The 27,751-nt window shown below is 47.8% G+C and overlaps 1 protein-coding gene across 1 annotated transcript in view; it reads right to left on the bottom strand.

Annotated features, from left to right (window-relative positions):
* Nucleotides 1–1,186: 1,186 nt before the first annotated feature.
* SULT6B1 (sulfotransferase family 6B member 1) overlaps nt 1,187–27,751 on the bottom strand; it is a 50,741-nt gene continuing 24,176 nt past the window's right edge. The window contains exons 5-7 of the mRNA XM_075338158.1: nt 16,980–17,074; nt 6,765–6,921; nt 1,187–1,375 (exon numbers count right to left, since the gene is read on the bottom strand). Coding sequence (XP_075194273.1) covers nt 1,245–1,375; nt 6,765–6,921; nt 16,980–17,074 — 383 coding nt within the window. The 3' untranslated portion in view covers nt 1,187–1,244. The remainder of the gene's footprint in view (nt 1,376–6,764; nt 6,922–16,979; nt 17,075–27,751) is intronic.

Raw genomic sequence — 27,751 nt, 5'->3', positions numbered from 1 at the left:
CGCGCTGCCAAACTCTGACAGTGCAATCTAAAACTACAGTGGGGATCATGGGGATCTTGCGATCATGGGGATCACTAAGATCGGCCATAGCTTAGTCTGCTATGATAATCTTGCCATCAAACATATCAGAAATGCCAGCAGTTATTGATATTCTGACATAGGGTTTGGAGGTTGCCAAGTTTCTCCGACATCTATGTTAAACATATCCTATGTGCAGTGATGGCTCCAGTATAAATGGAAGCCATTATGCTTTAAATATAGCCTTTCTCAACATTTTAGATATATTGTAAATGTCTGTAGAGGATTTATATTTTGATGGTGTTTGCTCCACCGGATTCAAGGGCTTGCCTTGGCATTCAACTTTTAGCCCCTGCACAGGGATCTGGACTTACAGGGGGCCACTGGGTTGTGTCCACTGATTAGCTGCTGGCCATGGAGCGAGTTGGCAGAGGATAGTCAGAAAGCCTAGTCAATACCAGGAAGTCTGTAAGATTTGAATAGAGCACTCCTACAATTTCCTGTACAACAGGTGTCTGGTAAGTAGCAGTGCAAGAGAACAGTCCTAGAGACATCTGTTCTATCATTATGGGTACATGGGGGGCCAAGAGTATGAGTGGAATATACTGGATTTCCCATATGGCACAGAAGACATCATAGGAGGTGAAGGCCTGATCATAAGAAACATGGAAGAGTAGATGGAATCTCCTCACCTAGTAGAATTGTGGAGGTCAGGCACAACTGTAATGAAAGTAGTAGACAAGTGCTATTCCTCGTATAGACTGCTGCTCCACCCATTAAATCCAACAGAGCGACTCATTAACACAATTACAGGGCCAAAATATAAGAAAAAAAATCTTGTGGGCGCTGTAATGAGAAAGACAAGGATGAGAAGGTAAGGTAAAACATTTATTAAAAGACAACAATGAATTTTAAAGGCTATAAGGAAAAAATTGTGATCCATTTTGAAACGCGTTGATGTCTTTACAAAATGTTCATTTTTTTCCCTACACCTTCTCATCCTTGTATTCATTGAGACAGCGCCCACCACATTTTTTTTTATATATATATATATATATATTTTTCCCTTGCGGATCATTTTACCATGGGAGTTCTAAGAAATTAAATAGTTGGCACCATAAACGAGATACACTAGATATCAGGATCCAAATTTATTAAAAGACAGGATCCAGATGAATATAAATCAAAATCAAAATCAAAATCATTTATTGTACCACATTACAGAGTCACCATTTACAGTGGACATTATACTTCAGCATTTCTCCAAGTTTGGTTCCTGCTAAGCATTCTTCAAATTTTGCATCCATTTCTTCGCTTTGAGCTTGTGAGAAGTGATTTTTCCAGTCTCCAACATCACCTAGAAAAATAAGTGAGCAGTTAGTGATTCTCAGGGTCACGTGTCTTCTAGATTCTTACTGTAGACATCAAAAGTGTTTCATGTTAAGCAAAGAGAATTCAGAGACAACAGGAACATTACTCCCCTGCCGTTTATTTGTATAGAACATGGTAGATGTCATTAGATTACCTCTTCATAAAACAAATATTGGCACCAAATTGATTTTTTTTTATATATATATATATATATATATATATATATGAGCTCACTGGGATAAGCTAAAAAATTAACCTTTAGTGAAAAAAGGTAGAAGGTTAATAATACATGGTTGATTTTTATCAGCTCTGTAACAGCATGAAGTCTAGTGACTAGAGAGAGAGATTTAAACTGAATTGTCCACTAGACCAACAATAATTCCACCAGTAAGAAAGCACAATAGGTTTTAGGTATCTGTCAAGCTACCACAAGGGGTTGCAGAGACTCGGGAAAGATGAATAGCTCCTAAGTGCAGTAAGAGAGAAGCCCACTAGAGGTCGCTAGCACAGGCGCCGGGATAGTCGATAAAGCCAAGATCTATGCCAGGATGTTGCATCTGTACAGTGGAGTAAGCCAGCCGAAGTGACGTGGAAGCAGGGGTTCAGAAACCAGGAGATCACGTCAGGAGCCGGAGGAAAGCAGAGTTGTAGTCAGCGAACAAACTGAGGTCGGAGGCCCGGAGGACAGGTAAGTAAAGAGGAGGGAGTGGAGGTGGGGATACGTAACAGAACCAGGATCAGGAGGTCAGACGAGACAGAAGGGACGGAAGTGGGGATACGGAACAGAACCAGGGTCAGGAGAACAGGGAGGTCACACAAGACAGGAGGGACGGAGGTCAAGGAGAGGAGTGCTGGGTAGTGGGACTAGATCAGAGCAAAGTCACACGAACCAGTTGTGCATGCTGCAGAGCAGGAACTATTACTGGCAGCGTTCAGAGAGAAACAACTCCAATAAAAACCAAAGTGACCCCGGAACGAGGCCGGACAGAATAGGCTCCTCCCACATGACCTAACCCCCAGAGGGAACCAACAGAAGGAGAAAAAACACGTACAGTGGCTCTGCACGAGCAGAGCCATGAGACAGTCATGACAGTATCTTTATGTTTATCCATCCAGTCTCCAATGTGCTTGCAAAATATACTATTACTGAGGAGCCACTATCACTGTAGGTTTTAAGTTTTCTGTCAGCGGTACCAACAGAGCTGGATCTACACATTTCTGTGCCTTAGGCAAAAGCACATAATTCTGGACCCTTTCTCCCTGGTGTTGGTATTCCTTACTACTACTAACTTTGCTTCCGTACATCTTCTGTCACAGTTAGACGCTGGAGCGGCGGCGGAGATAGAAGCAGAGAGCCGGTGCTGCACTCACATCTCCCACTCCTACAGCATCTATCATCCAGGATCCCTTCAAAGGGGGCAGCAATGCAAGAAACTAGTAACTACAGTGCTGCCTCCTGTGACTGAGTCTGAGACTGAACAGAAAGCGCAATATAAAGTTACCACTTAATTTATTTAATGTATATGGATGTAAATTAGAAAAAATAATTTTATATGGCCTTTTTGAGTGTGAACAATTCTTGAGAGCCTTATTTGTCATACACTTATAGCATATCCTGTGAATACACCATATATGCACAAAATGGGGAATAACCCTCCAACCAGTGAAATTGTGGCTACAGTATGAGAATGAACTTATTTCCTCCCAGGAACTTTCAGTCATGGGAGTGTGCACGGAGCAGCTACAGTGCATTGCAAAAGTATTTGGCCCCTTTGAATTTTTCAACCTTTTCCCACATTTCAGGCTTCAAACATAAAGATAAAAAAATGTAATGTTATGGTGAAGAATCAACAAGTGGGACACAATTGTGAAGTTGAACGAAATGTATTGCTTGTTTTAAACTTTTATAAAAAATAAGTAACTGAAAATTGGGGTGTGCAATATTATTCGGCCCCTTTAAGTTAATACCTTGTAGAGCCACCTTTTGCTGTGATTGAAGCTGCAAGTCGCTTGGGGTATGTCTCTACCAGTTTTTCACATCGAGAGACTGAAATTGTTGCCCATTCTTCCTTTAAAAAAACAGCTGGAGCGGAGTGAGGTTGGATGGAGAGCATTTGTGAACAGCAGTTCTCAGCTCTTTCCACAGATTCTCGATTGGATTCAGGTCTGGACTTTGACTTGGCCATTATAACACCTGGATACATTTATTTGTGAACCATTCCATTGTAGATTTTGCTTTATGTTTGGGATCATTGTCTTGTTGGAAGACAAATCTCTGTCCCAGTATCAGGTCTTTTGCAGACTAACAGGTTTTATTCAAGAATGGTCCTGTATTTGGGTCCATCCATCTTCCCATCAATTTTATCCATCCTCCCTGTCCCTGCTGAAGAAAAGCAGGCCCAAAATATGATGCTGCCATCGCCATGATTGACAGTGGGGATGGTGTGTTCAGGGTGATGAGCTGTGTTGTTTTTACGCCAAACATATCGTTTAGCATTGTGCCCAAAAAGTTTGATTTTGGTGTCATCTGACCAGAGCACCTTCTTCCACATGTTTGGTGTCTCCCAGGTGACTTGTGGCAAACTTTAAACAACACTTTTTATGGATATCTTTGAGAAATGGCTTTCTTCTTGCCACTCTCGATAAAGACAGATATTTGCCGTGTACGACTGATTGTTCTCATATGGACAGACTCTCCCACCTCAGCTGTAGATCTCTGCAGTTCATCCAGAGTGATCATGGGCCTCTTGGCTGCATTTCTGATCAGTCTTTTCCTAGTTTGAGATGAAAGTTTGGATGGACGGCCGGGTCTTGGTAGATTTGCAGTGGTATGATACTTCTTCCATTTCAATATGATCGCTTGCACAGTTCTTCTTGGGATGTTTAAAGTTGTGGAAATCTTTTCGTAACGAAATCCGTTTTTAAACTTCTCCACAACAGTATCATGGACCTCCCTGTTCTGTTCTTTGGTCTTCATGATGGTATCTGCGCTTTAAACAGAACACTGAGACTATCATAGACTAGGTGCATTTATACGGAGACGTGATTACACACAGGTGGATTATATTTATAGCATCAGTCATTTAGGACAACATTGGAACATTCAGAGATCCTCAATGAACTTCTGGAGTGAGTTTGCTGCACTGAAAGTAAAGGGGATGAATAATATTGCACGCCCCAATTTTCAGTTATTTATTTTTTAAAAAAGTTTAAAATAAGCAATAAATTTCGTTCAACTTCACAATTGTGTCCCACTTGTTGATTCTTCACCATAAAAATGAAATTTTTATCTTTATGTTTGAAGCTTGAAATGTGGGAAAAGTTTGAAAATATCAAGGGAGCCGAATACTTTCGCAAGGCACTGTATATATATATACAGTATATATATTATAATAGATATATATCTATTATGTTATATAGGAGTTACTTTTTCCACAAGATGGCTTGGACCTGAAATCCTTTTACTCTATGTTGTACAGTGCATTATCTAACCTGTGAGTGGCAGCCTATAATGACCTGCCCCCAGATGATCTTATAGGCTTAGGGATATGGTAGACATTGAGGCCATCATTAGGGTACCGTCTCACTAAACGACATACCAGCGATTCCGACCATGATTTGACCTGGTCAGGATCGCTAGTGCATCGCTACATGGTCTCTGGTGAGCTGTCAATCAGGCAGATCTCACCAGCCACCAGCGACTCTGCGCTTGGTAACCAAGGTACACATCGGGTTACTAAGCAAAGCGCTTTGCTTAGTTACCCGATATTTACCCTGGTTACGTGTGCAGGGAGCCAGCGCTGGCAGCCTGTAAGCGTGTATGCTGGTAACCAGGGTAAATATCGGGTAGCCAAGCAAAGCGCTTTGCTTGGTTACCCGATATTTACCTTAGTTACCAGCGTACACCACTTTGCGCTGGCTCCCTGCACACATAGCCAGGGTAAATATCGGGTAACCAAGCAAAACACTTTGTTTAGTTACCAGATATTTACCTTGGTTACCAGCGTACGCTGCTCGTTAGTCTCCCGCCATCAAACACGCTGATGTGTGCTGCACAACGGGAGACCAACAAGCAAAAAATTAACCAGAACAGTGTGTAACGTTCAGCGATTTCACAGCAGGGGCCAGGTCGCTGCTTAGTGTCACACACAGCGAGACCGCAGGTCACTGGTACGTCACAAAACCTGTGACTCAGCAGCGATCTCGCTTGCGATCTCATTATGTGAGAAGTACCCCTTAGGCCTCCTTTTGCAAAGGTGGTCATCGGCTTCCCATTATCGCCCCACAGGTGGTCAATGGGCTTACAAAATGGACAGTAGCATGTGAGGGATAAAGTGGTGGGAATAGTGCTATGTCAAGTCCCGACACACATAGCAGGAGCTCAGATGTATACAGGCACAACTACTGAGCCCGTCACATCTTTCTGACAAAATTGTACTTTGGATTACAGGAAATTACCTGCAATTGTGACTTACAGTTACATCATTTTGTGGGAAAGTGTTAATGTTATGCTTTTGTACTTTCAATTTAATAAAAGCATGTGGCTACAGAACTTTTTATCCACCAAAGTGTTTGTGTCAGTTATTTATTTAATGTTCCTTTGTGCATTATGTAATTCCATGTATTTCATATATCAGAAAACAGTATTAAAAACAATAGATTTTTGTTGTTGTACTGTGAAATAATGTAATTTTAGCTAATAAATTCTGGTCATGGCTAGAGGTGTGCGGCCACGAACGTTAAAGTTCAATGTTCAGTCCAGTAGACCACTGTGCAACCAGCTCTGTCCTCACCTGTTGTCCCATCACCCATTCCCTGTAGACTGTGAGCCCTCGCGGGCAGGGTCCTCTCTCCTCCTATACCAGTCTGTTTGGTACTGTTAATGATTGTTGTACGTATACCCTCTTTCACTTGTAAAGCGCCATGGGATAAATGGCGCTATAATAATAAATAATAATAATAATAATAATAATGTTCATACCGGACACAGACTTTACAAAAAAAAAAAAAATCAGTGTTCGGAATTCGGGTGCTTTATGTATGCTAACCACTCGAACAAGCATTGCTGTGCTCGGGTATGCTCGGTGCGCGGCCCAGTGCGAGCCGCTTGCAGTGTCTGAATGTCTCACACTGGGCGTAACAAGAGCATTATCAGATGTAGTGTGTAAAATAAAAAAAAAACCTGTCCTACCTTCCCTGGAAGAGCTCTATTTATGGTTGGTTGTATGTAGACAGAGAGCTGAACTGCCCAATTATAGACTTCCAATATGTATCGGGTCCAGAACAGAACTTTAAAGTCCAGCTGAACCCTAACTTGCATATTTCCGCTCATCTCTGGTCATGGTACAGGGAGCAAATGTAGTTGTAAGTTTTACCTTTTCTAAAAATAATCTGTCCAAAAGCACCATGAGTTTTCCCAGAATTTTCTTTCATAGCCTTAAACGTTCCTTTGTCAGCAACTTGCTTCGCTTGTTCCTCAGAAAATGGAATGCCTAAGAATTCAGTTATCTTCTTAACTGATCCTTCCAGGTCCTAGGAACACAGTAGATTTGATTTAGGCTACAACCATGAGAAAATAAATCTTATCCTGTTCTATTAATTCTATAATTCTTGTGTAGGCAGTGGCACATGATCATTTGTAAACTTACTTAACTTTGAGCTTTATGCAAACTCCATACACCATGTTGCTACTTGCTGTTGTACCATTATCTGTTTTCGGTGCTGCATACGATAACTACTGGTGACCGCAAATATTGTGTCTTGTATTGCAATTTAAAAAAATTTTGTGGCAACCAAAAAAATGTAATTTTGGTATTTTAATTTTTTTTTTCTCGCCAATCCATGTACTGATCAGATTAATTGATTTTTATATTTTGATAGATCGGGCATTTGTGAACGCGGTGATAGCAAATGTGTATATTATTTATTTTTGTAACTGTTTTATTTTCAGTGGGGCAAATGGGAGGTGATTTGAACTTTTAGGGTTTTATTTTTTCATATTTTTAAAAACTTTTATTTTTTTTACACTTATATTTATTTTACTAGTCCCCCTAAGGACTGCACAGCTCTGATCAGCATAAATGCAGCTTTCCTGTGAGACCCAGCACTGTCGGTTCACACAGGAAATACAAAAAAGAAATAACGTTTGGAACTCCATTCTATGTCTGAACTGGGTGCAAAAACCTAAAAAAACATCACTATGGGGAGATAAGGTATGCACACCAGTGACTATGTAAGGGGAATACATGTAATAGCAGAAACTGCTGTGTGAATACTGAATACCTTATCTCCCCATAGTGATGTTTTTTTAGGTTTTTGCACCCAGTTCAGACATAGAATGGAGTTCCAAACGTTATTTCTTTTTTGTTAGTAGTTTTTCGTTTGTGAACCCTCCCCATACACACCTATTGCCAATCCACATCGTATATATAGCCTGGGTCTCAGCTTCCCATACACGGTAAGTTTTTTAACTGCATGAGAGGACACACACAAGCTAGGGACCCCAACGTAGAGAAATACTTTGGTGTAGTGTTGGGGCTCTATTGCATTGATCAATTCAGTAGCTAAATTTCTCTTTATTCATATATTCATGGCAGTAATGCAGGTTCCATTTTTCACATTTCATCCTTACATATAGCTATTGAATTTTTCATGTCAGTATTCACACAGCAGTTTCTGCTATTACATGTATTCCCCTTACATAGTCACTGGTGTGCATACCTTATCTCCCCATAGTGATGTTTTTTTAGGTTTTTGCACCCAGTTCAGACATAGAATGGAGTTCCAAACGTTATTTCTTTTTTGTTAGTAGTTTTTCGTTTGTGAACCCTCCCCATACACACCTATTGCCAATCCACATCGTATATATAGCCTGGGTCTCAGCTTCCCATACACGGTAAGTTTTTTAACTGCATGAGAGGACACACACAAGCTAGGGACCCCAACGTAGAGAAATACTTTGGCGTAGTGTTGGGGCTCTATTGCATTGATCAATTCAGTAGCTAAATTTCTCTTTATTCATATATTCATGGCAGTAATGCAGGTTCCATTTTTCACATTTCATCCTTACATATAGCTATTGAATTTTTCATGTCAGTATTCACACAGCAGTTTCTGCTATTACATGTATTCCCCTTACATAGTCACTGGTGTGCACACAGGAAATACGTCATGACAGTGACAGGGGTCATCACATGACCCATTGCTACCATGGCAACCATCAGCTCCCTATGATCATGGGACCTTCCATGAAGGCGGGGAATGGCGCGATCCCCGCCTTGGCCATTTAAATGTCACATTTTGACAGCACAAACTAAGTATCAAGCAGGCATGGGTGGATTGCAGATCCACCCTCGCCGGTTAGCCCTGCATGTCTGCTGTTCAAATCAGCAAACGTGCAGGGATCATCGCCGACTGCAGCAGCCGGCGGTGATTACTGCTGTATGACCAAGGATGTACAGTTACATCCTTGGTCGTAAAGGGGTTAAATGCAGTGCCATCAACAAAGGTGAGGTCACTGAGTTCACATACCTGCATCTCCTGGCAGAAAATTATGTTTTTATTTGCCAAGAGATGCAGATTTAGTGCTGAAATTTATACATCATATTCCTGCACCAAATCTGAGGAAGAGGAAGCCTTGTACATACACCAGGTGAAAATGGAGCAAGAAAATACACAGGGTGATACTACCCAACCCAACCTCATCTCATCTTCTCAGAACGTATTTGATGATAGGAGGCTGAGGTAGAGAAGGAACAGGAGGGTACTACCCACACCAGCCTCATCCCGTCTGTTTAGCATGGATTGGCTGAAGAGGAGGAGCATTAGGAGAAGGAGGAGGAGATGGAGAGTCATCCTCCTGCTGGTGGGGACAGAGAAGCCTTGCCTGTTGGGAGTCTGGCACACATGGTTGACTTTATATCCTGCTGCCTTTCCCATGAACCCCACATATGCATTTTGGCCAACACTGATTACTGGTTACTCACACACTGTGCCATACAACTATTGGACATCCAAGCTGGACATGTGGCATGAACTGTCTCCTTACACCTTTGAGGTGCTGGCCTGCCCTGCCGCTAGCGTTTTGTCATAGTGAGTTTTTAGTGCCCCTGGGGGCATAATAACTGATAGGCACATCCGCCTGTTAACGGAAAATGCTGATAGGTTGACTCTTTTCAAAACTGAAGTGAAAAAACAGAAATCAAGGACCAGCAGGGAATCTCTAAAGGATAAGCCAAGACTTGATGGGGCGCACTGGGACTAAGGCTGGGGCCACATGGGCCACTACTGCGATCCTTGCATGACACTCCGCTCACGCTGGCAGTGTGTCGCCCTGGACAAGCCAGGGGACACAGGTAACAACACACACACACCCCCACCCCCAGCAGTTCACAGCAGACATCCCCAAAGTGACCTGCTTTCTGCCTCAGACTGACACACCAGGTGGGCGGAGTGAGGAGATGGGGACGCCCACCCTGGAGTGAGCTGACGAGAGGCAGGAAACTAGTGATGGGAAATCTAGTTCATTTTGGTGATTAGTTCACCATGAACTAGTTCACTGAAAAGATTAGTTCAAAAGATTAGCTCATTTAGTTCATCTAGTTCAGTATTTCTCTCCACTCTATCCTGAGGAGCTGATAGGAAATGCATCATGTGACCTGTGAACTAAATGAACTATATGAGCTGCTGAACTGAATGTTCTACTGAGAATGAATCAGGACAGTCTAGTTCAGTCTGATGCATCTCACTCAGCCCAGCAGCGCCCCCTGTGTAGAGTGTAGAGTACTGACCCATAATGAATGTGTATGAGGGAGTGAGAAGCAGTTCAGCAGCCACCATTTTGAGAACAGAACAGGAGCCAATGGTAAAGATTTTAGCAAGACTGATCTAGGCTACAGGAGGGTGATCCTCTACAGGAGGCTGATCCTCTACAGGAGGCTGATCCTATCACACAGACAGGTGAGGGGCATGAACCACACACAGAAAAACTCTCTCATACACACATATGAGCTGTGTCTGTCTACTGTGCAATTTCAGTTTTTATTAATATTATTATTACTATTATATTTGTATTTGATGTGTGCTAGTGTTTTACTACCTTCAAGTGTGAGAGCAGGAGCCTCCTGGAGCTGTATGAGGATCACTCTCTGTCTCCTCCCACTCTAGTTCATAATGAACTAATCTCTGTCAGGATGGTGAACTAGATGAACTAGTTCACTCTGAAGATTAGTTCATTTTGAACTACTCACTCACGAACTACCCATCACTACAGGAAACAAGCCCAGTCTAGTCCTAGGAGAGGAAGAGTGAAGGTCTGCAGAGAGGCAGACAGAGCCAGGGGCCTAGGTTGGAGCCTAGGGCCTTGTACAGAGAGTCCGGCAGACGCTAGGTGCCGTCTGCAGGGAGCCGGGGAGACAGCTGGTGGAACCGCAGGTAGCCGGGGCTGGGCAGTGGCCCCCCGATACAGAGTCGGGGAGCCAGCTGGAAGCCGGAGTGCAGGAGAAGGGTGCACGGAAGTAGAAGAAAGGACTTACACCACCAAACTGGGCCAGGGGGGGTGCACGGAAGTAGAAGAAAGGACTTACACCACCAAACTGGGCCAGGGGAGAAACAACAACCGCAGCCGTCTGAGGGTACCCGTCCATCCAGCCGAGTGTTTTACTAAGAACTGTGTCAGTGTCTCAGGCTGAGTGAGTACCACAGTGCCGCAAGGCGCAGCGCTGCCCCCCGCGTCCCTGCGCCCACCAGGCCCTGCATCTCCCATCTCATCACCGGGCCCCGGGATCACCAACCCCTACCCACGGAGGGGCAACGCAACACCTGGCTGCTCCGCATCACCATCCCCGGGATCCCCATATTGAGCAGCGGTGGTGAAATCACCACAACCGTGGGTGGCGTCACGGACAATAAACAATCCCCATACCCAACAACCCCCTTTCACTCACGGGCGAGGAGTGCCGCTCGAGAAACCCCCGGGATCCGGCCTACCGCTCGAGCCACCACTGAGCAGCAGCCGCTGGACCCGAGCAGAAGGGGTGAGCGTAGTGTGCTGACACCCTCCTCCCCGCCCGCGACAGCAGCACAGCAGGAGTCGAGTGTCATACGAGTGTCACTGCGACTGAAGTCCGATCATGCGATCGGACCTCAGCTGCGGGGGGCGGGCCAGCACTCAGGAGGGTAGGGCCGGCACTGAGGAGGGGAGGGAGGGATTTATCTCCCTCACTCCTCCATAGCCAGCTATTGCCATTCTCGCCCTGCACTCGCGTTACACCAGTGTACTGCGAGTGCAGTGCAATTTTTCTCTCGCCCCATAGACTTGAATGGGTGCGAGAGAAACCAGGAACGCATTACAGTCGCAGAATGCTGCGATTGTTTTCTCGTTCCGATTAGGGCTGAGAAAATATTCGCTCATGGGTGCTAACACATAGGTCATTATTGGTCCGAATGGAATGCAATGTTTTATTGCATTCCACTTGCTCTGATTTTCATGCCGTGTGTCTTAGGCCTAAACTAGATTAAAGCACACATACATAAAGCATACATTTATTAAGTAGATCTATGATCTATGTATCCAATGAATCCTGTATATTTACTTTAAAATCCATGTCAGAATGGTTGTATAATGTTTTTTAAGTTTACCCTCTGATATTAAAATGATCTGAGCTCATAATAAACTTCATTTAATATCAGATTTAAACAGTCAGAGGTGTATCTAGGCTTTCCAGCACCCAGGGCAAGAATTCAGTTTGCCCCCCCCCCCCCGCCCCACCAAGCAATTTGGGTAGTCATCATGTGACCAGTCACTCATATATGATCTGCACACTTACAGTCATGTGGTAACGAGCTTCTCTTAACAATTCTCTCAATGTTCAATGAGAAACGTATGAAGAAAAGCTAATTGTCACATGCAAGTATGAAAATCACATATGAGTGGAGTGGCCATGTGGTGACCAGTGAGCAGAGCTGAATTGTGACAGTGGGTATATTACATGCTGTTAGAACTGTGGATACTACACTGCTTAATTTTGTAATTAAAGGGATTGTCCAGATTAGAGATGAAAGTCTGCAGTGAATCTATTCGTGACTTCACACTTCTGAATTCTGCTCTGCACACTGTTAGGATTCTCCGGTGCCAGTGATGAGAGTGGACGATCATGTGAGCACAAGTATGAGATTTGTACACTTCTGGCCACATTCTGGTTTGATGTGTCCAGCCTCAGTCAATTCATTTTCATTGAGCAGGTCTGTTCAGCACGTGACCACATCTATGTAAATCGCATACTTGCAGCTTCGTAAGCTCCCACTGTCACTGCCAGCATCAGAGAATCCTGACAGCGTGCAGTGTGCACACTGTGAGAATTCAGAAGTCTGCAGTCACATAGATTGACACACAGAGTGGCTGCAGACTCATCACAAACTTGGACAACCCCTTTAATGCTCCTAACAACATAAATAAAAACATAGTAACTCTTAACTTGTCAGACGGCACAAGACTTTATTAAAGAGATTGTCCACTACTTTAACACTGAAGGCCTTTCCTTAGGATAGATCCCCAATATCTGATTGTTCAGGATCCGGCACCTAGCATCCCCGCCAATCGCCTGTTCTAGGTTCCGTGCCGGTGGTGGCAGGTGGCCGGAAGTGCTCAGTTCTGGATTTGCTCCGTCTTCAGATAGTGGCAGCAGGTTCCTATTAAAATCAATGAGGTGGATGTGGAGTACCCGGCCACGGACACCATCAGAGGACAAAGCAGATCCAGAAATAAGCATTTCTGGCCACCTGCATCAAGAGCAGCTGATCAGTGGGGGTCCTATTGCGCTTTCATAAGAAGCAATGCACAAGTGGGACCCAGGCCTAATGATGACACACAGTCAGTATCACAAATAAATATTTACATTCAGGTACCTTATAAATGACATTGTCTCTGAGTCGTTTCTTTCTATTCACCTTGTCCTGACGCCATGATGACTTTTCACATTCACATCTCGTCTCTGCAGATTTCCATCTTCTCCGGTCTTCTGCAGCACATCCCATCACGATGCCCCTAAAATAGCAGAATAATTATAATACTTCTATTTAAAAATATCTGCCCTACACTGTGCCCCAGAATAAATAATGGCCCCTCACAGTATTCTCTGCACAAAATATGACCCACACTGTCCCTCTTATCTTACATGCCCCACACACTCCCTCTCCTTTACACACTACTCTTCACACTGTCCTCTCACTGTATCTCCCTATACTGCCCAGTTTTTATACTGTGCCCTCTCATCCCGACCCCCTCCTCGCTATGGCCTCACACTGTCCTCCAATTCTGCCCCCTCCCCATACCACGTCCCTCCACTACCCAGTCTATATTCTGTGCCCCTCACATTTTTCTCATCCCTTACTGTCTTCCTCACTACCTCCTGCGTGTCCATATAGTTTTCTACCTCACTCCCCATCCTGCCCACTTGCTCCTCATACCATGTCACTCTTTATTCTGTGTCCTCAAAATTTCTTTCCCATTTGCTCCCCATACCATGTCTGTATACGTCACCCCTCCCTCTCCCCATACATGCCCCCGCATCCTCCCTCTCCCCATACATGCCCCCGCAACCTCCCTCTCCCCATACATGCCCCTGCATCCTCCCTCTCCCCATACATGCCCCCGCATCCTCCCTCTCCCCATACATGCCCCCGCATCCTCCCTCTCCCCATACATGCCCCCGCATCCTCCCTCTCCCCACACATGCCCCCGCATCCTCCCTCTCCCCACACATGCCCCCGCATCCTCCCTCTCCCCATACATCCTCCCACATCCTCCCTCTCCCCATACATCCTCCCGCATCCTCCCTCTCCCCATACATCCCCCCGCATCCTCCCTCTCCCCATACATCACCCCTCCTCATTCTCCCTCTCCCCATACATCACCCCTCCTCATTCTCCCTCTCCCCAAACATCACCCCTCCTCATTCTCCCTCTCCCCATACACACCCCCCTCATCTCCACTCCCCATACATCACCCCTCCACATCCCCACCACACCCAACACACCCCTCCAATCACCCACCCCCATACATCACCCCTCCTCATTCTCCCACTCCCCATACATCACCCTCACCCCACCATCACACCACCTCCCATACACCCACCCCAACCACCACCACATCACCCTCTCCCCATACATCACCCCCTCCTCAATCTCCCTCTCCCCATACATCACCCTCCTCATTCTCCCTCTCCCACATACATCACACCTCCTCATCTCCTCCCATACTCACCCCACCACATCACCCACTCCCAACATCACTCCTCACCCCATACATCACCCCTCCTCATTCTCCCTCTCCCCATACATCACACCTCCTCATTCTCCCTCTCCCCATACATCACACCTCCTCATTCTCTCTCTCCCCATACATCACCCCTCCTCATACATCACCCCTCCTCATTTCTCTCCCTCTCCCCATACATCCCCCCTCCTCATTTCTCTCCCCATACATCCCCCCTCCTCATTTCTCTCCCCATACATCCCCCATCTCATTTCTCTCCCCATACATTCCCCCTCCTCATTTCTCTCCCCATACATCCCCCTCCTCATTTCTCTCCCCATACATCCCCCCTCCTCATTTCTCTCCCCATACATCCCCCCTCCTCATTTCTCTCCCCATACATCCCCCCTCCTTATTTGTCTCCCCATACATCCCCCCTCCTCATTTCTCTCCCCATACATCACCCCTCCTCATTTCTTTCCCCATACATCACCCTTCATCATTTCTCTCCCCATACATCACCCCTCATCATTTCTCTCCCCATACATCACCCCTCCTCATTCTCCCTCTCCCCATACATCACACCTCCTCATTCTCCCTCTCCCCATACATCACACCTCCTCATTCTCTCTCTCCCCATACATCACCCCTCCTCATACATCACCCCTCCTCATTTCTCTCCCTCTCCCCATACATCCCCCCTCCTCATTTCTCTCCCCATACATCCCCCCTCCTCATTTCTCTCCCCATACATCCCCCATCTCATTTCTCTCCCCATACATTCCCCCTCCTCATTTCTCTCCCCATACATCCCCCTCCTCATTTCTCTCCCCATACATCCCCCCTCCTCATTTCTCTCCCCATACATCCCCCCTCCTCATTTCTCTCCCCATACATCCCCCCTCCTTATTTGTCTCCCCATACATCCCCCCTCCTCATTTCTCTCCCCATACATCACCCCTCCTCATTTCTTTCCCCATACATCACCCTTCATCATTTCTCTCCCCATACATCACCCCTCATCATTTCTCTCCCCATACATCACCCCTTCTAATTTCTCTCCCATACATCACCCCTCCTCATTTCTCTCCCCATACATCACCCCTCCTCATTTCTTTCCCCATACATCACCCCTCCTCATTTCTCTCACCATACATCACCCCTCATCATTTCTCTCCCCATACATCACCCCTCCTCATTTCTTTCCCCATACATCACCCCTCCTCATTTCTCTCACCATACATCACCCCTCATCATTTCTCTCCCATACATCACCCCTCCTCATTTCTCTCCCCATACATCACTCCTCCTCATTTCTCTCCCCATACATCACCCCTCCTCATTTCTTTCCCCATACATCACCCCTCCTCATTTCTCACACCATACATCCCCCCTCATCATTTCTTTCCCCATACATCACCCCTCCTCAATTCTCTCCCGATACTGTGCCCAAAGATGCTTCCCCCTCCCCAATCTCTCTTCCAACCATACTGTCAAAAGATCGTTCCCCCTCACCCCTACTGTGTCTATAGATACTGCTCCCTTCCCATCCTCTCTCCTCCATACTGTCTTTAGATAATGCCCCTTCCCCAACCTCAATCCCCTTATAATGTGTCTACTGATAGTTCCCTCTCCCCACCCTCTGGCCCCCATTCCGTGTGCATAGATACCTCCCCCCTCACCCTATAATGTTCCTCCGTCCGTGTCTTCAGCTCCACACTGGAGCACTAATCAGCGCTCTCTGCCGCCTCTGCGTTGCGGGCCTGACTTCCGGATCAGCAGTGTGATCAGCTGACTGATCACATGACAGCCGTCGCTCTGACCCAGAAGCGCCGCCGTCACGGCTCCAATTGTCCTCGCGTCGGACAGATACGAGGACAATTGAGCAGTTGAAGCCACGCGCTGCAGATTCTATGAGTGCGGCTGCGCTCAGAGAATAGCGGCTCTCACTGCAGGGCGGCAACCACAGCCCCCGGGGAGACTTTCACAGTGCAGCATCTGGCATCCCGACAGCGCCCCCCTCACAGTTGCGCCCGGGGCAGATGCCCCGCCAGCCCCCCCCTGGATACGCCCCTGAAACAGTGTACAGTATTTTCAAAGCAAGTACATCAGTTCCAACAGTGCTAAGAGATTAATTTATGTATGTAGTTTGTATTTCTAAATCTGGGGACAGATCCGTACAAAGACACATGGAAACAATCCCGCAAGTCTGGGACTCAGCTACCAGCTTGCGAAGCGGAATGGCTCAGCATTTGTGATGTCATTGTAAAACCTTGGGGACAAAAATAAAATTAGACATAGGATAAGCTATCATTCAGCAGAGTAAAAGCTTACTTACATGTTTCATATCTTCAAATGTAATCAACAAAACGTTGTCTTCATCAAGATGTTTGTTCCAAGCTACTGCATGATCAAAATACGATCCCCAAACAACTAAAATGATCAAAAGTAAGTAATTAGTCTGGAATTGAGATGAAACGTTCAGATTTGTGAACTGAGAAATAATAGAAACTTGGTAAACATGGACATAGTTTTGGTATAACTGTGCAAAATTTTAAGACATTGCTCATTTTTATTCAATAAGATTGAGATGCATGTAAAAAGATTAGAGTATATAATTACCTCTGTATCAGAAGAGACTAGAGGGAATATTCAGTATTAAGAAATAGAGCGCTGGTAAAAGTAAAGGATTTCTGTGATTAGATGGACATGATGACTATCTTTCAGTTCTATTATTAATTTTAATGTTTCATAACACCTTGGCTGCAGTTCATTAAGACTGTTGTTTCATATGTCAGTCTTAATGAGGGGCTACAGTTATAAGATAAGCCAAAATCATTAAGAGGCACTTCATTTGGTGCATCTTGTTACAGCCATAAACATTTCTGGTATAAGAAACGCCGGCACTATTGATGAAATTGACTGGTGGATATAGCCACGCTCCACCCTTTCTCCTCCCAGCTCCACCGATTTTGATGGAGCTGCCTGAAACTGGAGTGAAAATTCCAAATGTAACTTCACTTGCCAAAACCTGGTGACTTTCAAAGTGTTCTATAGCAGTTTTCTGGGGTAAATAATACTTTGAATTGGGGTCTTTGTTTTTGTTTTAAATGACAACATCCTTATTACAAACACTGCTTTGCGAAAGTATTCATGCCCTTGGCTTTTACCTATTTTGAGACATTACACCCCTTTTCTAAAAGGTCACAGACACTGCAACACCATTAAGCAAGAGGTGTTCCAGTCAGTCTTTTTTCTGATTAGCATGTAGTTTCTTCTGACTGAGAACCCAGAACCCCGACCTATTACCAGACTCTATTCATGATCCTATATAGCCAGGAGCCTGTCTGCCCATACTTGCAGATTTTTAATAGCACATAGAGAGGCATTAAGGTTAGGTTCCCGAAAATGAGAGATTACCTTGTCGTTGGTTTTCGGGCTCATTTGCATTGATCAATACATTTGCTAAACATCTCTACTACTTTCAAATATTCATAGCAGTTTTACAATACCATTTTTCATGTATTTCATTTTTTCCAGATAGCTAAATGTATTTTTCATTGTTCATATCCCTATAGCAGTAATGCCTTACCATTTTTGATATTTTTAGAGTGGTTAGTGTGCAGCTTATTATCTTTATTATAGTCATGTGTTTTTAAGCTAGCACCTAATTCACACACATAGGTGATCCAGTCAGTCTTTTTTCTGATTAGTATGTAGTTTCTTCTGACTGAGAACCCAGAACTCCGCCCTATTACCAGACTCTATTCATGATCCTATATAGCCAGGAGCCTGTCTGCCCATACTTGCAGATTTTTAATAGCACATAAAGAAGCATTAAGGTTAGGTTCCTGAAAAATTAGAGATTACCTTGTCATTGGTTTCGGGCTCATTTGCATTGATCAATACATTTGCTAAACATCTCTACTACTTTCAAATATTCATAGCAGTTTTACAATACCATTTTTCATGTATTTCATTTTTTCCAGATAGCTAAATGTATTTTTCATTGTTCATATCCCTATAGCAGTAATGCCTTACCATTTTTGATATTTTTATAGTGGTTAGTGTGCAGCTTATTATCTTTATTATAGTCATGTGTTTTTAAGCTAGCACCTAATTCACACACATAGGTGATCCAGTCAGTCTTTTTTCTGATTAGTATGTAGTTTCTTCTGACTGAGAACCCAGAACTCCGCCCTATTACCAGACTCTATTCATGATCCTATATAGCCAGGAGCCTGTCTGCCCATACTTGCAGATTTTTAATAGCACATAAAGAAGCATTAAGGTTAGGTTCCTGAAAAATTAGAGATTACCTTGTCATTGGTTTTCGGGCTCATTTGCATTGATCAATACATTTGCTAAACATCTCTACTACTTTCAAATATTCATAGCAGTTTTACAATACCATTTTTCATGTATTTCATTTTTTCCAGATAGCTAAATGTATTTTTCATTGTTCATATCCCTATAGCAGTAATGCCTTACCATTTTTGATATTTTTATAGTGGTTAGTGTGCAGCTTATTATCTTTATTATAGTCATGTGTTTTTAAGCTAGCACCTAATTCACACACATAGGTGATCCAGTCAGTCTTTTTTCTGATTAGTATGTAGTTTCTTCTGACTGAGAACCCAGAACTCCGCCCTATTACCAGACTCTATTCATGATCCTATATAGCCAGGAGCCTGTCTGCCCATACTTGCAGATTTTTAATAGCACATAAAGAAGCATTAAGGTTAGGTTCCTGAAAAATTAGAGATTACCTTGTCATTGGTTTCGGGCTCATTTGCATTGATCAATACATTTGCTAAACATCTCTACTACTTTCAAATATTCATAGCAGTTTTGCAATACCATTTTTCATGTATTTCATTTTTTCCAGAGAGCTAAATATATTTTTCATTGTTCATATTATCCCTATAGCAGTAATGCTTTACCATTTTTCATATTTTTATAGTGGTTAGTGTGCAGCTTATTATAGTGTATGCAGGGCCGGACTGGGACTAAAATTCAGCCCTGGCATTTGAGGGTACACAGACCCACTTTTCGCGTGTTGAATGTGTAATATCTTTGTGCCCTTGTAGGTTGTGTAACACGACCATATAACATGCAGTAACGGCTGCATCCAGTATTACAGCTCAGTCCTATTTATTGCTCTTAAGTTGCCGGACTTGGTGAAGCCGCTATTTTCTGTACAGAACTGGGTCCCATAGTTAAAGAAGAGGATGCTGAGCTCTACATATAATGCTAAGGCCTCATCATATAACTGGGAGCAGGGATACAAAATCAGATCCCTGACAGCTAATATTGATGACCTATGCTACAGATAGGTGATCAGGGAAGCTGTTGTTGTTACTGACGCTAATTTTAGGTGCATGCCACTCAGGGAATGTGCAATGACATTTTGGGGGGCAGATCCCACCATGGATACCAATATGAAGAATACAATGAGTGACCATCTGCATCTATTACTGTGCGCAGGTTCAGACTTTTGAGCATCTTTTAACCACTTTAGATTTCTAAAACCACTAAGTGGTTAAAAGAAGTGACAGCTTCATTCTTCTGGTGTTTTCCACTCAGCAGACGCTCTGTACTTTACAATGCAGATCAATGGAAAGGTTCGGAAGATGCCCGGATGTCTTTTATTGCGTTTTACCATCACTTTTTCTTAAATGCACAGTAAAAAAATGTGACAAAAACATTCGGAAAACACTAAAAAAGCCAAAGATGGTCAAGACCATTGAAAAAATATCCAGGAAATGACTGTAAGGGGTACTCTGCACGCTGCGACAGCGCTAGCCGATGATAGCGATGCCGAGCGCGATAGTACCCGCCCCTATCGCACATGCGATATCTTGTGATAGCTGCCGTAGCGAACATTATCGCTACGGCAGCTTCACACGGTCTTACCTGGTCGGCGACGTCGCTGTGACTGCCGAAAAATCCCTCCTTCAAGGAGGCGGTGCGTTCGGCATCACAGCGACGTCACCGCGACGTCACTAATCGGCCGGCCAATAGAAGAGGAAGGGCGGAGATGAGCGGGATGTAAACATCCCGCCCAACTTCTCCCTTCCGCATTGCCGGTGGACGGTGGGCGCAGGTAAGGAGATGTTTGTCGCTCCTGCGGCTTCACACACAGCGATGTGTGGAGCTGCAGGAACGACAAACAACATCGTACCTGCAGACGCACCGAAATTAAGGAAATGAACGACGTGACACAGATCACCGATTTTTGACTGTTTCACGCGCGTTCATCTTCTCTCCTAGGCTTTACACGTTGCGACATCGTTACCGGTGCCGGATGTACGTCACTTTCGATTTGACCCTGACGATATCGCAGTAGCGATGCTGCAACGTGCAAAGTACCCCTAAAACTACACAGAAGATGGGTTAGAAAAAAAAATGCCACGGTTTTCAACATCTACTTAAAAAACTTGCTAGTGTTGCTTGAGTTTAAAACACCTTGTGTGCACATACCCTTAGGTTTTCCAGTTTTTGGAAATCCATTCCCTGCTTTGTTTATTTGTTTTATTCACTGTCCCCAGGTCTGCTATTGTCTGCAGTGCTGGTGTCACATCACAATGACAGCACTGCAACTAATCAAGGAGCTCAGCAGCTAACTGATTGGCTACAGTGCTGCTGATGTGATTTCAGAGATGCAGACACTTATAGACTCCAGGCGCAACAGCAGTTTATTTTTTATAACAAAAAGGATGCATCAGACATCAAGAGGATGTGAGCAGTCAGGGTCATGTAAGAGCTACTCACATGAATACATCACTAGAACCAAATATTTGAGGAGGATTTGGAGACATTCTGCCTGAAAAGTGTGCAAACATGTTAATTTACATACATTTCTCATAATCTCAAAACAAAGTTTTGGTTATTTTTAAGCTTTTTTTTTTATACAGCCATGAAACTTGTTTTGGATTGTCATGTTCAGAACCACCATCAGTACATGTATGCTGCACCAGAACCATCAGCAGCACATGAATGCAGCACCAGAGCCACCATCAGCACGTGAATGCACCACCAGAGCCACCAATAGAATCTGAATGAGTTGTTTCCATCTTTTTTGTCTCAACGTAGTACAGACACCATGATGAGATTTCATGCCCACAGCTCGTCTCCGAAGACCTCCCTTCTTTGTTCTTCAGCAGCACTTCCTGACACAGTGCCTTTAAAAATAAAAGTATCAGTATTCTGCCCCAAAAATATAAATTTTCCTTTCGCCACGACAGCACCCACGAGAGAGGGATCCGCCCCCTTCAGGACAGGAAACCTACAGATAAAAAAGGGGCAGTCCCCCTCCCTCATCAGTTGGTTTCCTGTCCTGAATGGAGAGGAACCTACAGTACCTGGGTCCGGTTGAGTCCGTGCGGTCTCCGTGGGAACGGCGGAGCTCTAGGTCCAGAAGCACGGTCGGTGGAGCTCCCCTCGTGGACTCCGTCCTCCGGTGCGTCTCGTCCTCTTCCCCTTGGTTCGGCTTTGCCTCCGGGGTAGTGACGCCGGCACCTGCGCGCGCCTGGTCTGTGGACGGCGGGGGGGACCCTGCCGTGTCCGCGCGCTCTCTGCTGCCGTGACCCGGAAGTGCACTGGAGCGCTTCCGGGGGAGTGGACCGGGCAGGTTCCTTGGAAGGCCGTGGCTCCCTCCTTCCTGTGCCGGACGCGGGGTAAGTGACTGTGCTCGGCGGCCGGCGCCTCTCTGTGGAACGGGCGGCGCCTCCGGTTGCACGGCGGGTGCGCTGTGTCCGGGGCCGCGTCCCCGCTCTGTCTCCCGGTAGTGCACGGAGGGTCGTCCCGGAGTCCCTGCCTGCGCTCGCCGGGGTCGGTACCTCTATGTGGCTCCCTGCGGGGCTTCAGGCGGGCTGTGTGGCTTCCTGATCACAGCTTGGGAGCTGGTTTTTTTCCGCATGGCCAGGGGCCCCTGTAGCCCCTGTGTTTGCCTGGCACCCTGTGCCTCCGTGGACTCATGGCCCCTGTAAGGCTTCTGTAGACTCTGGTAGCCTGAGTGGACTCCTGGCCCTTGTGGCCTCTCTGAGTCTCCTGGCCCTCGTGCCATCTGTGGACTCATGGCCCCTGTAAGGCTGCTATAGACTCCGGGCCACTGTATATCTGTGGACTCCTGGCCCTCGGGCCTCTGTGGACTCCTGGCCCCCGTGGCCTCTGTGGACTCCTGGCCCCCGTGGCCTCTGTGGACTCCTGGCCCTCGTGGCCTCTGTGGACTCCGGGCCCTCGTGGCCTCTGTGGACTCCGGGCCCTCGTGGCCTCCGTGGACTCCGGGCCCTCGTGGCCTCCGTGGACTCCGGGCCCTCGTGCCCTCTGTGACCTCCTGGCCCTCGTGCCCTCTGTGGCCTCCGGGCCCTCGTGCCCTCTATGGCCTCCTGGCCCTCATGCCCTCTATGGCCTCCTGGCCCTCGTGGCCTCTATGGACTCCTGGGCCTCGGGCCTCTGTGGACTCATGGCCCCTGTGCCCCTGTAGGCTCCTGGCTCCTGTGGGCTCTGTGGACTCGTGATGGCCCCCTGTGGGTTCCTGACCTCTGTAGGTTCTTGGCCCCTGGGGCCTATGTGCCATCCTGGTCCCTGTGGCCTCCGGGCTCCTGTGGCACTGGGTCTCCTGACCTCTGTGGCTCCTGAGCCTCCTGGTCTCTGTGGCCTCTGTGTCCTCTGGCCTCCTGTCTTCTGTTCTCGGGTCCTCCGGGCCTCGGGCCCTCCCTGTCTCTGAGCCTCCTGGCCTTTGCGCCTTCGGTCGTAGTGGCCCGGGTCTCCTGGCCTCGGGGCTCTGTGTCTCTCGGCCTCATGTTTCCGGGCCGCGTGCTTCCTGGGTTGGTGCCTGCCCTTGGTCCCTTGTACCTCTTGGCCTTGGCCCTCTGTGTTGCCTGCCCTTGGGCCTCCTGGCCTGGGGCCGCTGTTCATCCTTGCCTTTGCCCACTGTGCTTCCTGGCCTTGGGGCCGCTATACCTTCTGACCTCGGGCCTCTGTGCCTTCTGGCCTCGGGCCTCTGTGCCTTCTGGCCTCGGGCCTCTGTGCCTTCTGGCCTCGGGCCTCTGTGCCTTCTGGCCTCGGGCCTCTGTGCCTTCTGGCCTCGGGCCTCTGTGCCTTCTGGCCTCTGTGCCTTCTGGCCTCGGGCCTCTGTGGCTTCTGGCCTCGGACCTCTGTGACTTCTGGCCTCGGGCCTCTGTGACTTCTGGCCTCGGGCCTCTGTGCCTTCTGGCCTCGGGCCTCTGTGCCTTCTAGCCTCGGGCCTATGTGCCTTCTTGGCCTGGGGTCTGTATACCTCCGGGCCTCGGTGCCTCCTGCCTTCGGGCCTCTATGTGTGCTGTCGCTGCGCCTTGGGCTCCTGGTCACGCGCCTCGGTTGCCTCCTGGCCTCATGTCTTCTGCCTCGGTGCCTCTGGACTCTTGGGTTCCTGGTCTCTGTGTGACTGCCTGGCCTCTGTGTGGCTTCCGGGCCTCTGTGTTGCTTCCGGGCCTCTGTGTTGCTTCCGGGCCTCTGTGTTGCTTCCGGGCCTCTGTGTTGCTTCCGGGCCTCTGTGTGGCTTCCGGGCCTCTGTGTGGCTGCTGGGCCTCTGTGTGGCTTCTGCCTCTCTGTATGGCTTCCGGGCCGCTGTGTGGCTTCCGGGTCTCTGTGTGGCTTCCGGGCCTCTGTGTGGCTTCCTGGCCTCTGTGTGGCTTCCTGGCCTCTGTGTGGCTTCCTGGCCTCTGTGTGGCTTCCTGGCCTCTGTGTGGCTTCCTGGCCTCTGTGTGGCTTTCTGGCCTCTGTGTGGCTTCCTGGCCTCTGTGTGCCTTCCGGGCCTCTGTGTGCCTTCCGGGCCTCTGTGTGCCTTCTGGGCTTCTGGGCCTCCTGGGCCCGTGCTTCTGTGCCTTCTGGCTCGGGCCTCTGTGTCTCTTGGCCTCTGTGCCTCTTGACCTTCTGTGCCTCTTGGCTTCTTGGTCTCTGTGCCGTCTTGGCTTCTGTGCCTTTCTTGGCTTCTGGGCCTCCCGGCCCCGTGCCTCTGTGCCTGCTGTGCCCGGCCTCTGTGCCTCTTGGTCTCTTGGCCTTTGTGCCTCTTGGCTCCAACCTTGTGCCTCTGGGCCTCTGGGCTTTTTGGCCCTTGTGCCTCTTGGCCTCTGTGCCTTCTTGGCCTCTGTGCCTTCTGGGCATCTGTGCCTTCTTGGCCTCTATGCCTTCTTGGCCTCTGGGCCTTCCTGGTCTCTGTACCTGCTGGCTTGGGCCTCCTGACCCTGTGCCTCCTGGCTCCGGCCTCTGTGCCTCTTGGCCTCTGTGCCTCTTGGCCTTTGTCGTTTGGCCCTCGGGCCTCTGTGCCTCTTGGCCTCTGTGCCCTTTGGCCTCTGTGCCGCTGGGCCTCTGTGCCGCTGGGCCTCTGTGCCTCTTGGCCGCTGTGCCTCTTGGCCGCTGTGCCGTTGGCCTCTGTGCCGTTTGGCCTCTGTGCCGTTTGGCCTCTGTTCCTCTTGGCCTCTGTTCCTCTTGGCCTCTGTTCCTCTGGGCCTCTGTTCCTCTGGGCCTCTGTGCCGGTTGGCCTCTGTGCCGTTTGGCCTCTGTGCCTTTTGGCCTCTGTTCCTTTTGGCCTCTGTTCCTTTTGGCCCTTGTGCCGCATTGCCTTTTGCCTCTTGGCCTACGCTCCGTGCCTCTGTGCTTCTTGCCCTCTGTGCCTCCTCACATCTCTGCCTCTTGGTTTCGGGGCCTCTTGGCCTCTGGCACTCTTGGACTCTGGGCCTTCGGGGCTTTGGGGCCTCTGGGCCTCTTGTCCTCCGTGACTCCGTGCCTCTATGCCTCTGGGCCTCTTGGCTTCGGGGCCTCTGTGCCGCTTGGCCTCTGTGCCGCTTGGTCTCTGTGCCGCTTACCTCTGTGCCGCTTGACCTCGGTGCCTTTTGGTCTCTGTGCCTCTTGGTCTCTGTGTCTCTTGGGCTCTATACCTCTTGGGCGCTGTGCCTCTTGGACGCTGTGCCTCTTGGTCTCTGTGCCGCTTGATCTCTGTGCCTCTTGGTCTCTGGGCCTCTGTGCCTCTTGGGCTCGGGACCTCTGGGGGTCTGGGCCTCTTGGGCTCTGGGCCTTGGGGCCTCTTGGCCTCTGTGCCTCTGTACCTCTTTACCTCTTGGCCTCTGTGCCTTGGGGCCTCCTGGTCGTATGGGCTTGCTTCTTGCGGCGCTCCTGGTTGGTTCTTCCTGCCTTGGCCTTGCGCCGCTGCCGCCTTGCGCCTCCCTGGCCTTCCGCCTGGCCTGGCGCCTTGGGCTTCCTGCTTCGACTCTGCATCTCTTCTCCTCCTCGTCCGTTGCGGTGCTCTCTCTTGGTCGCCCTTGCTTCTGCGGGGCGTGTTCGCGCCTATCCGGCTCTGTCCGTTGGTCCTTCCTGCCTTGCGGTGTTCCGGTCCGATTGCTCTTCTGCCGAGCGGGTGTCTTCGGTGTTTTTTCTTCCCGCGCAGGCTGTCTTCTCCGTTCTTCGTTTCGCTGCCTGTTCATGGGGGGGGGCTCTGTCCTCGTCTGTGTCGCTAGGTCGGCCCCTTGGCGGAGGGGTTGGTCTTTGTTTTTGTTCTTTGTCTTTCAGGATTCCGGCGGTGGTCCTCGCGTGGCGTGCCGTCCCTTGTCCCGATGGCTGTGGGCTGCTGTTCCCCTCTCGTCTGTGGTGCTGCGGGTTCCCCTGGCCTCCTCGGTGTCGGATCCTTCTCCTGGGCGGTTGCCTCCTCCTTGGATGGATGTGGCCTGTGTCTCCTTCGGTGGTATTGTACGGCTGTATCCTGCCTTCTCCGTCCGGTTTCCGGCCTTTGCCGGCTGGCCTTTGTTCTTCCGCTGTCTCCCGTTGGAGGCTTGGCCCTTCGTGTGTTTTTTTCCCTCCCTGAGTGTGTTATCTCTCTAAGTCTCTCGTGGGTGCTGTCGTGGCGAAAGGAAAAGACTAAATTACTTACGGTAATGGGATTTTCCAGAGCCCACGACGGCACCCTTTACACCCCTACCCTTTTGTTTTCTTCACCCTTTGGGTTTGGTGGTTCTACTTTTGTCGTGTATTGTTACTGATTTGTGGCGGTTCCTCTCCCGGTTCTCTGCAACCAACTGATGAGGGAGGGGGACTGCCCCTTTTTTATCTGTAGGTTTCCTGTCCTGAAGGGGGCGGATCCCTCTCTCGTGGGTGCTGTCGTGGGCTCTGGAAAATCCCATTACCGTAAGTAATTTAGTCTATCTCCCATGCTGCGCTACTAAATAAAGACTTGCTGTGCTTCCTTCACAAAATATCTCCCCCCCACACACACACTGCCCCGCTCTGAAATATTATACCCCCACATACTCTGCTCCTCTCCAAAATATTATACCCCACACACACACATACTGCCCCTCTCCAAAATATTATACCCACCACAAACACACACAATGCACCTCTCCAAAATATACCCTCACACACACTGCCCCCCTCCAAAATATTATACCCCCTTACACACACACACTGACCCTCTCCAAAATATTATACACACACACTGCCCCTCTCCAAATATTTTACCCCCCCCACACACACACACACACACACACACACATATACTGCCCCTCTCCAAAATATTATACCCCCTACACACACACTGCCCCTCCTTTACATATTATACCCCCACACACACCCTGCCCCTCTCCAAAATATTATACCCACACACACACACACACTGCCCCTCCTTTACATATTATACCCCCCCACACACACTGCCCCTCTCCAAAATATTATACCCCCACACACACACACTGCCCCTCTCCAAATATTTTACCCCCTACACACACACACACACACACACACACACACACTGCCCCTCTCCAAAATATTATACCCACACACACACACACACACACACTGCCCCTCCTTTACATATTATACCCCCCCACACACACTGCCCCTCTCCAAAATATTATACCCCCACACACACACTGCCCCTCTCCAAATATTTTACCCCCTACACACACACACACACACACAAACACACACACACACACACACACACACACACACACTGCCCCTCTCCAAAATATTATACCCCCTACACACACACTGCCCTTCCTTTACATATTATACCCCCACACACACCCTGCCCCTCTCCAAAATGTTATACCCACACACACACACACACACACA

The sequence above is a fragment of the Anomaloglossus baeobatrachus genome, chromosome 3 (assembly GCF_048569485.1).
Source record: "Anomaloglossus baeobatrachus isolate aAnoBae1 chromosome 3, aAnoBae1.hap1, whole genome shotgun sequence".
Taxonomy (NCBI): Eukaryota; Metazoa; Chordata; class Amphibia; order Anura; family Aromobatidae; genus Anomaloglossus; species Anomaloglossus baeobatrachus.
This window is presented reverse-complemented; position numbering and strand designations above follow the sequence as displayed.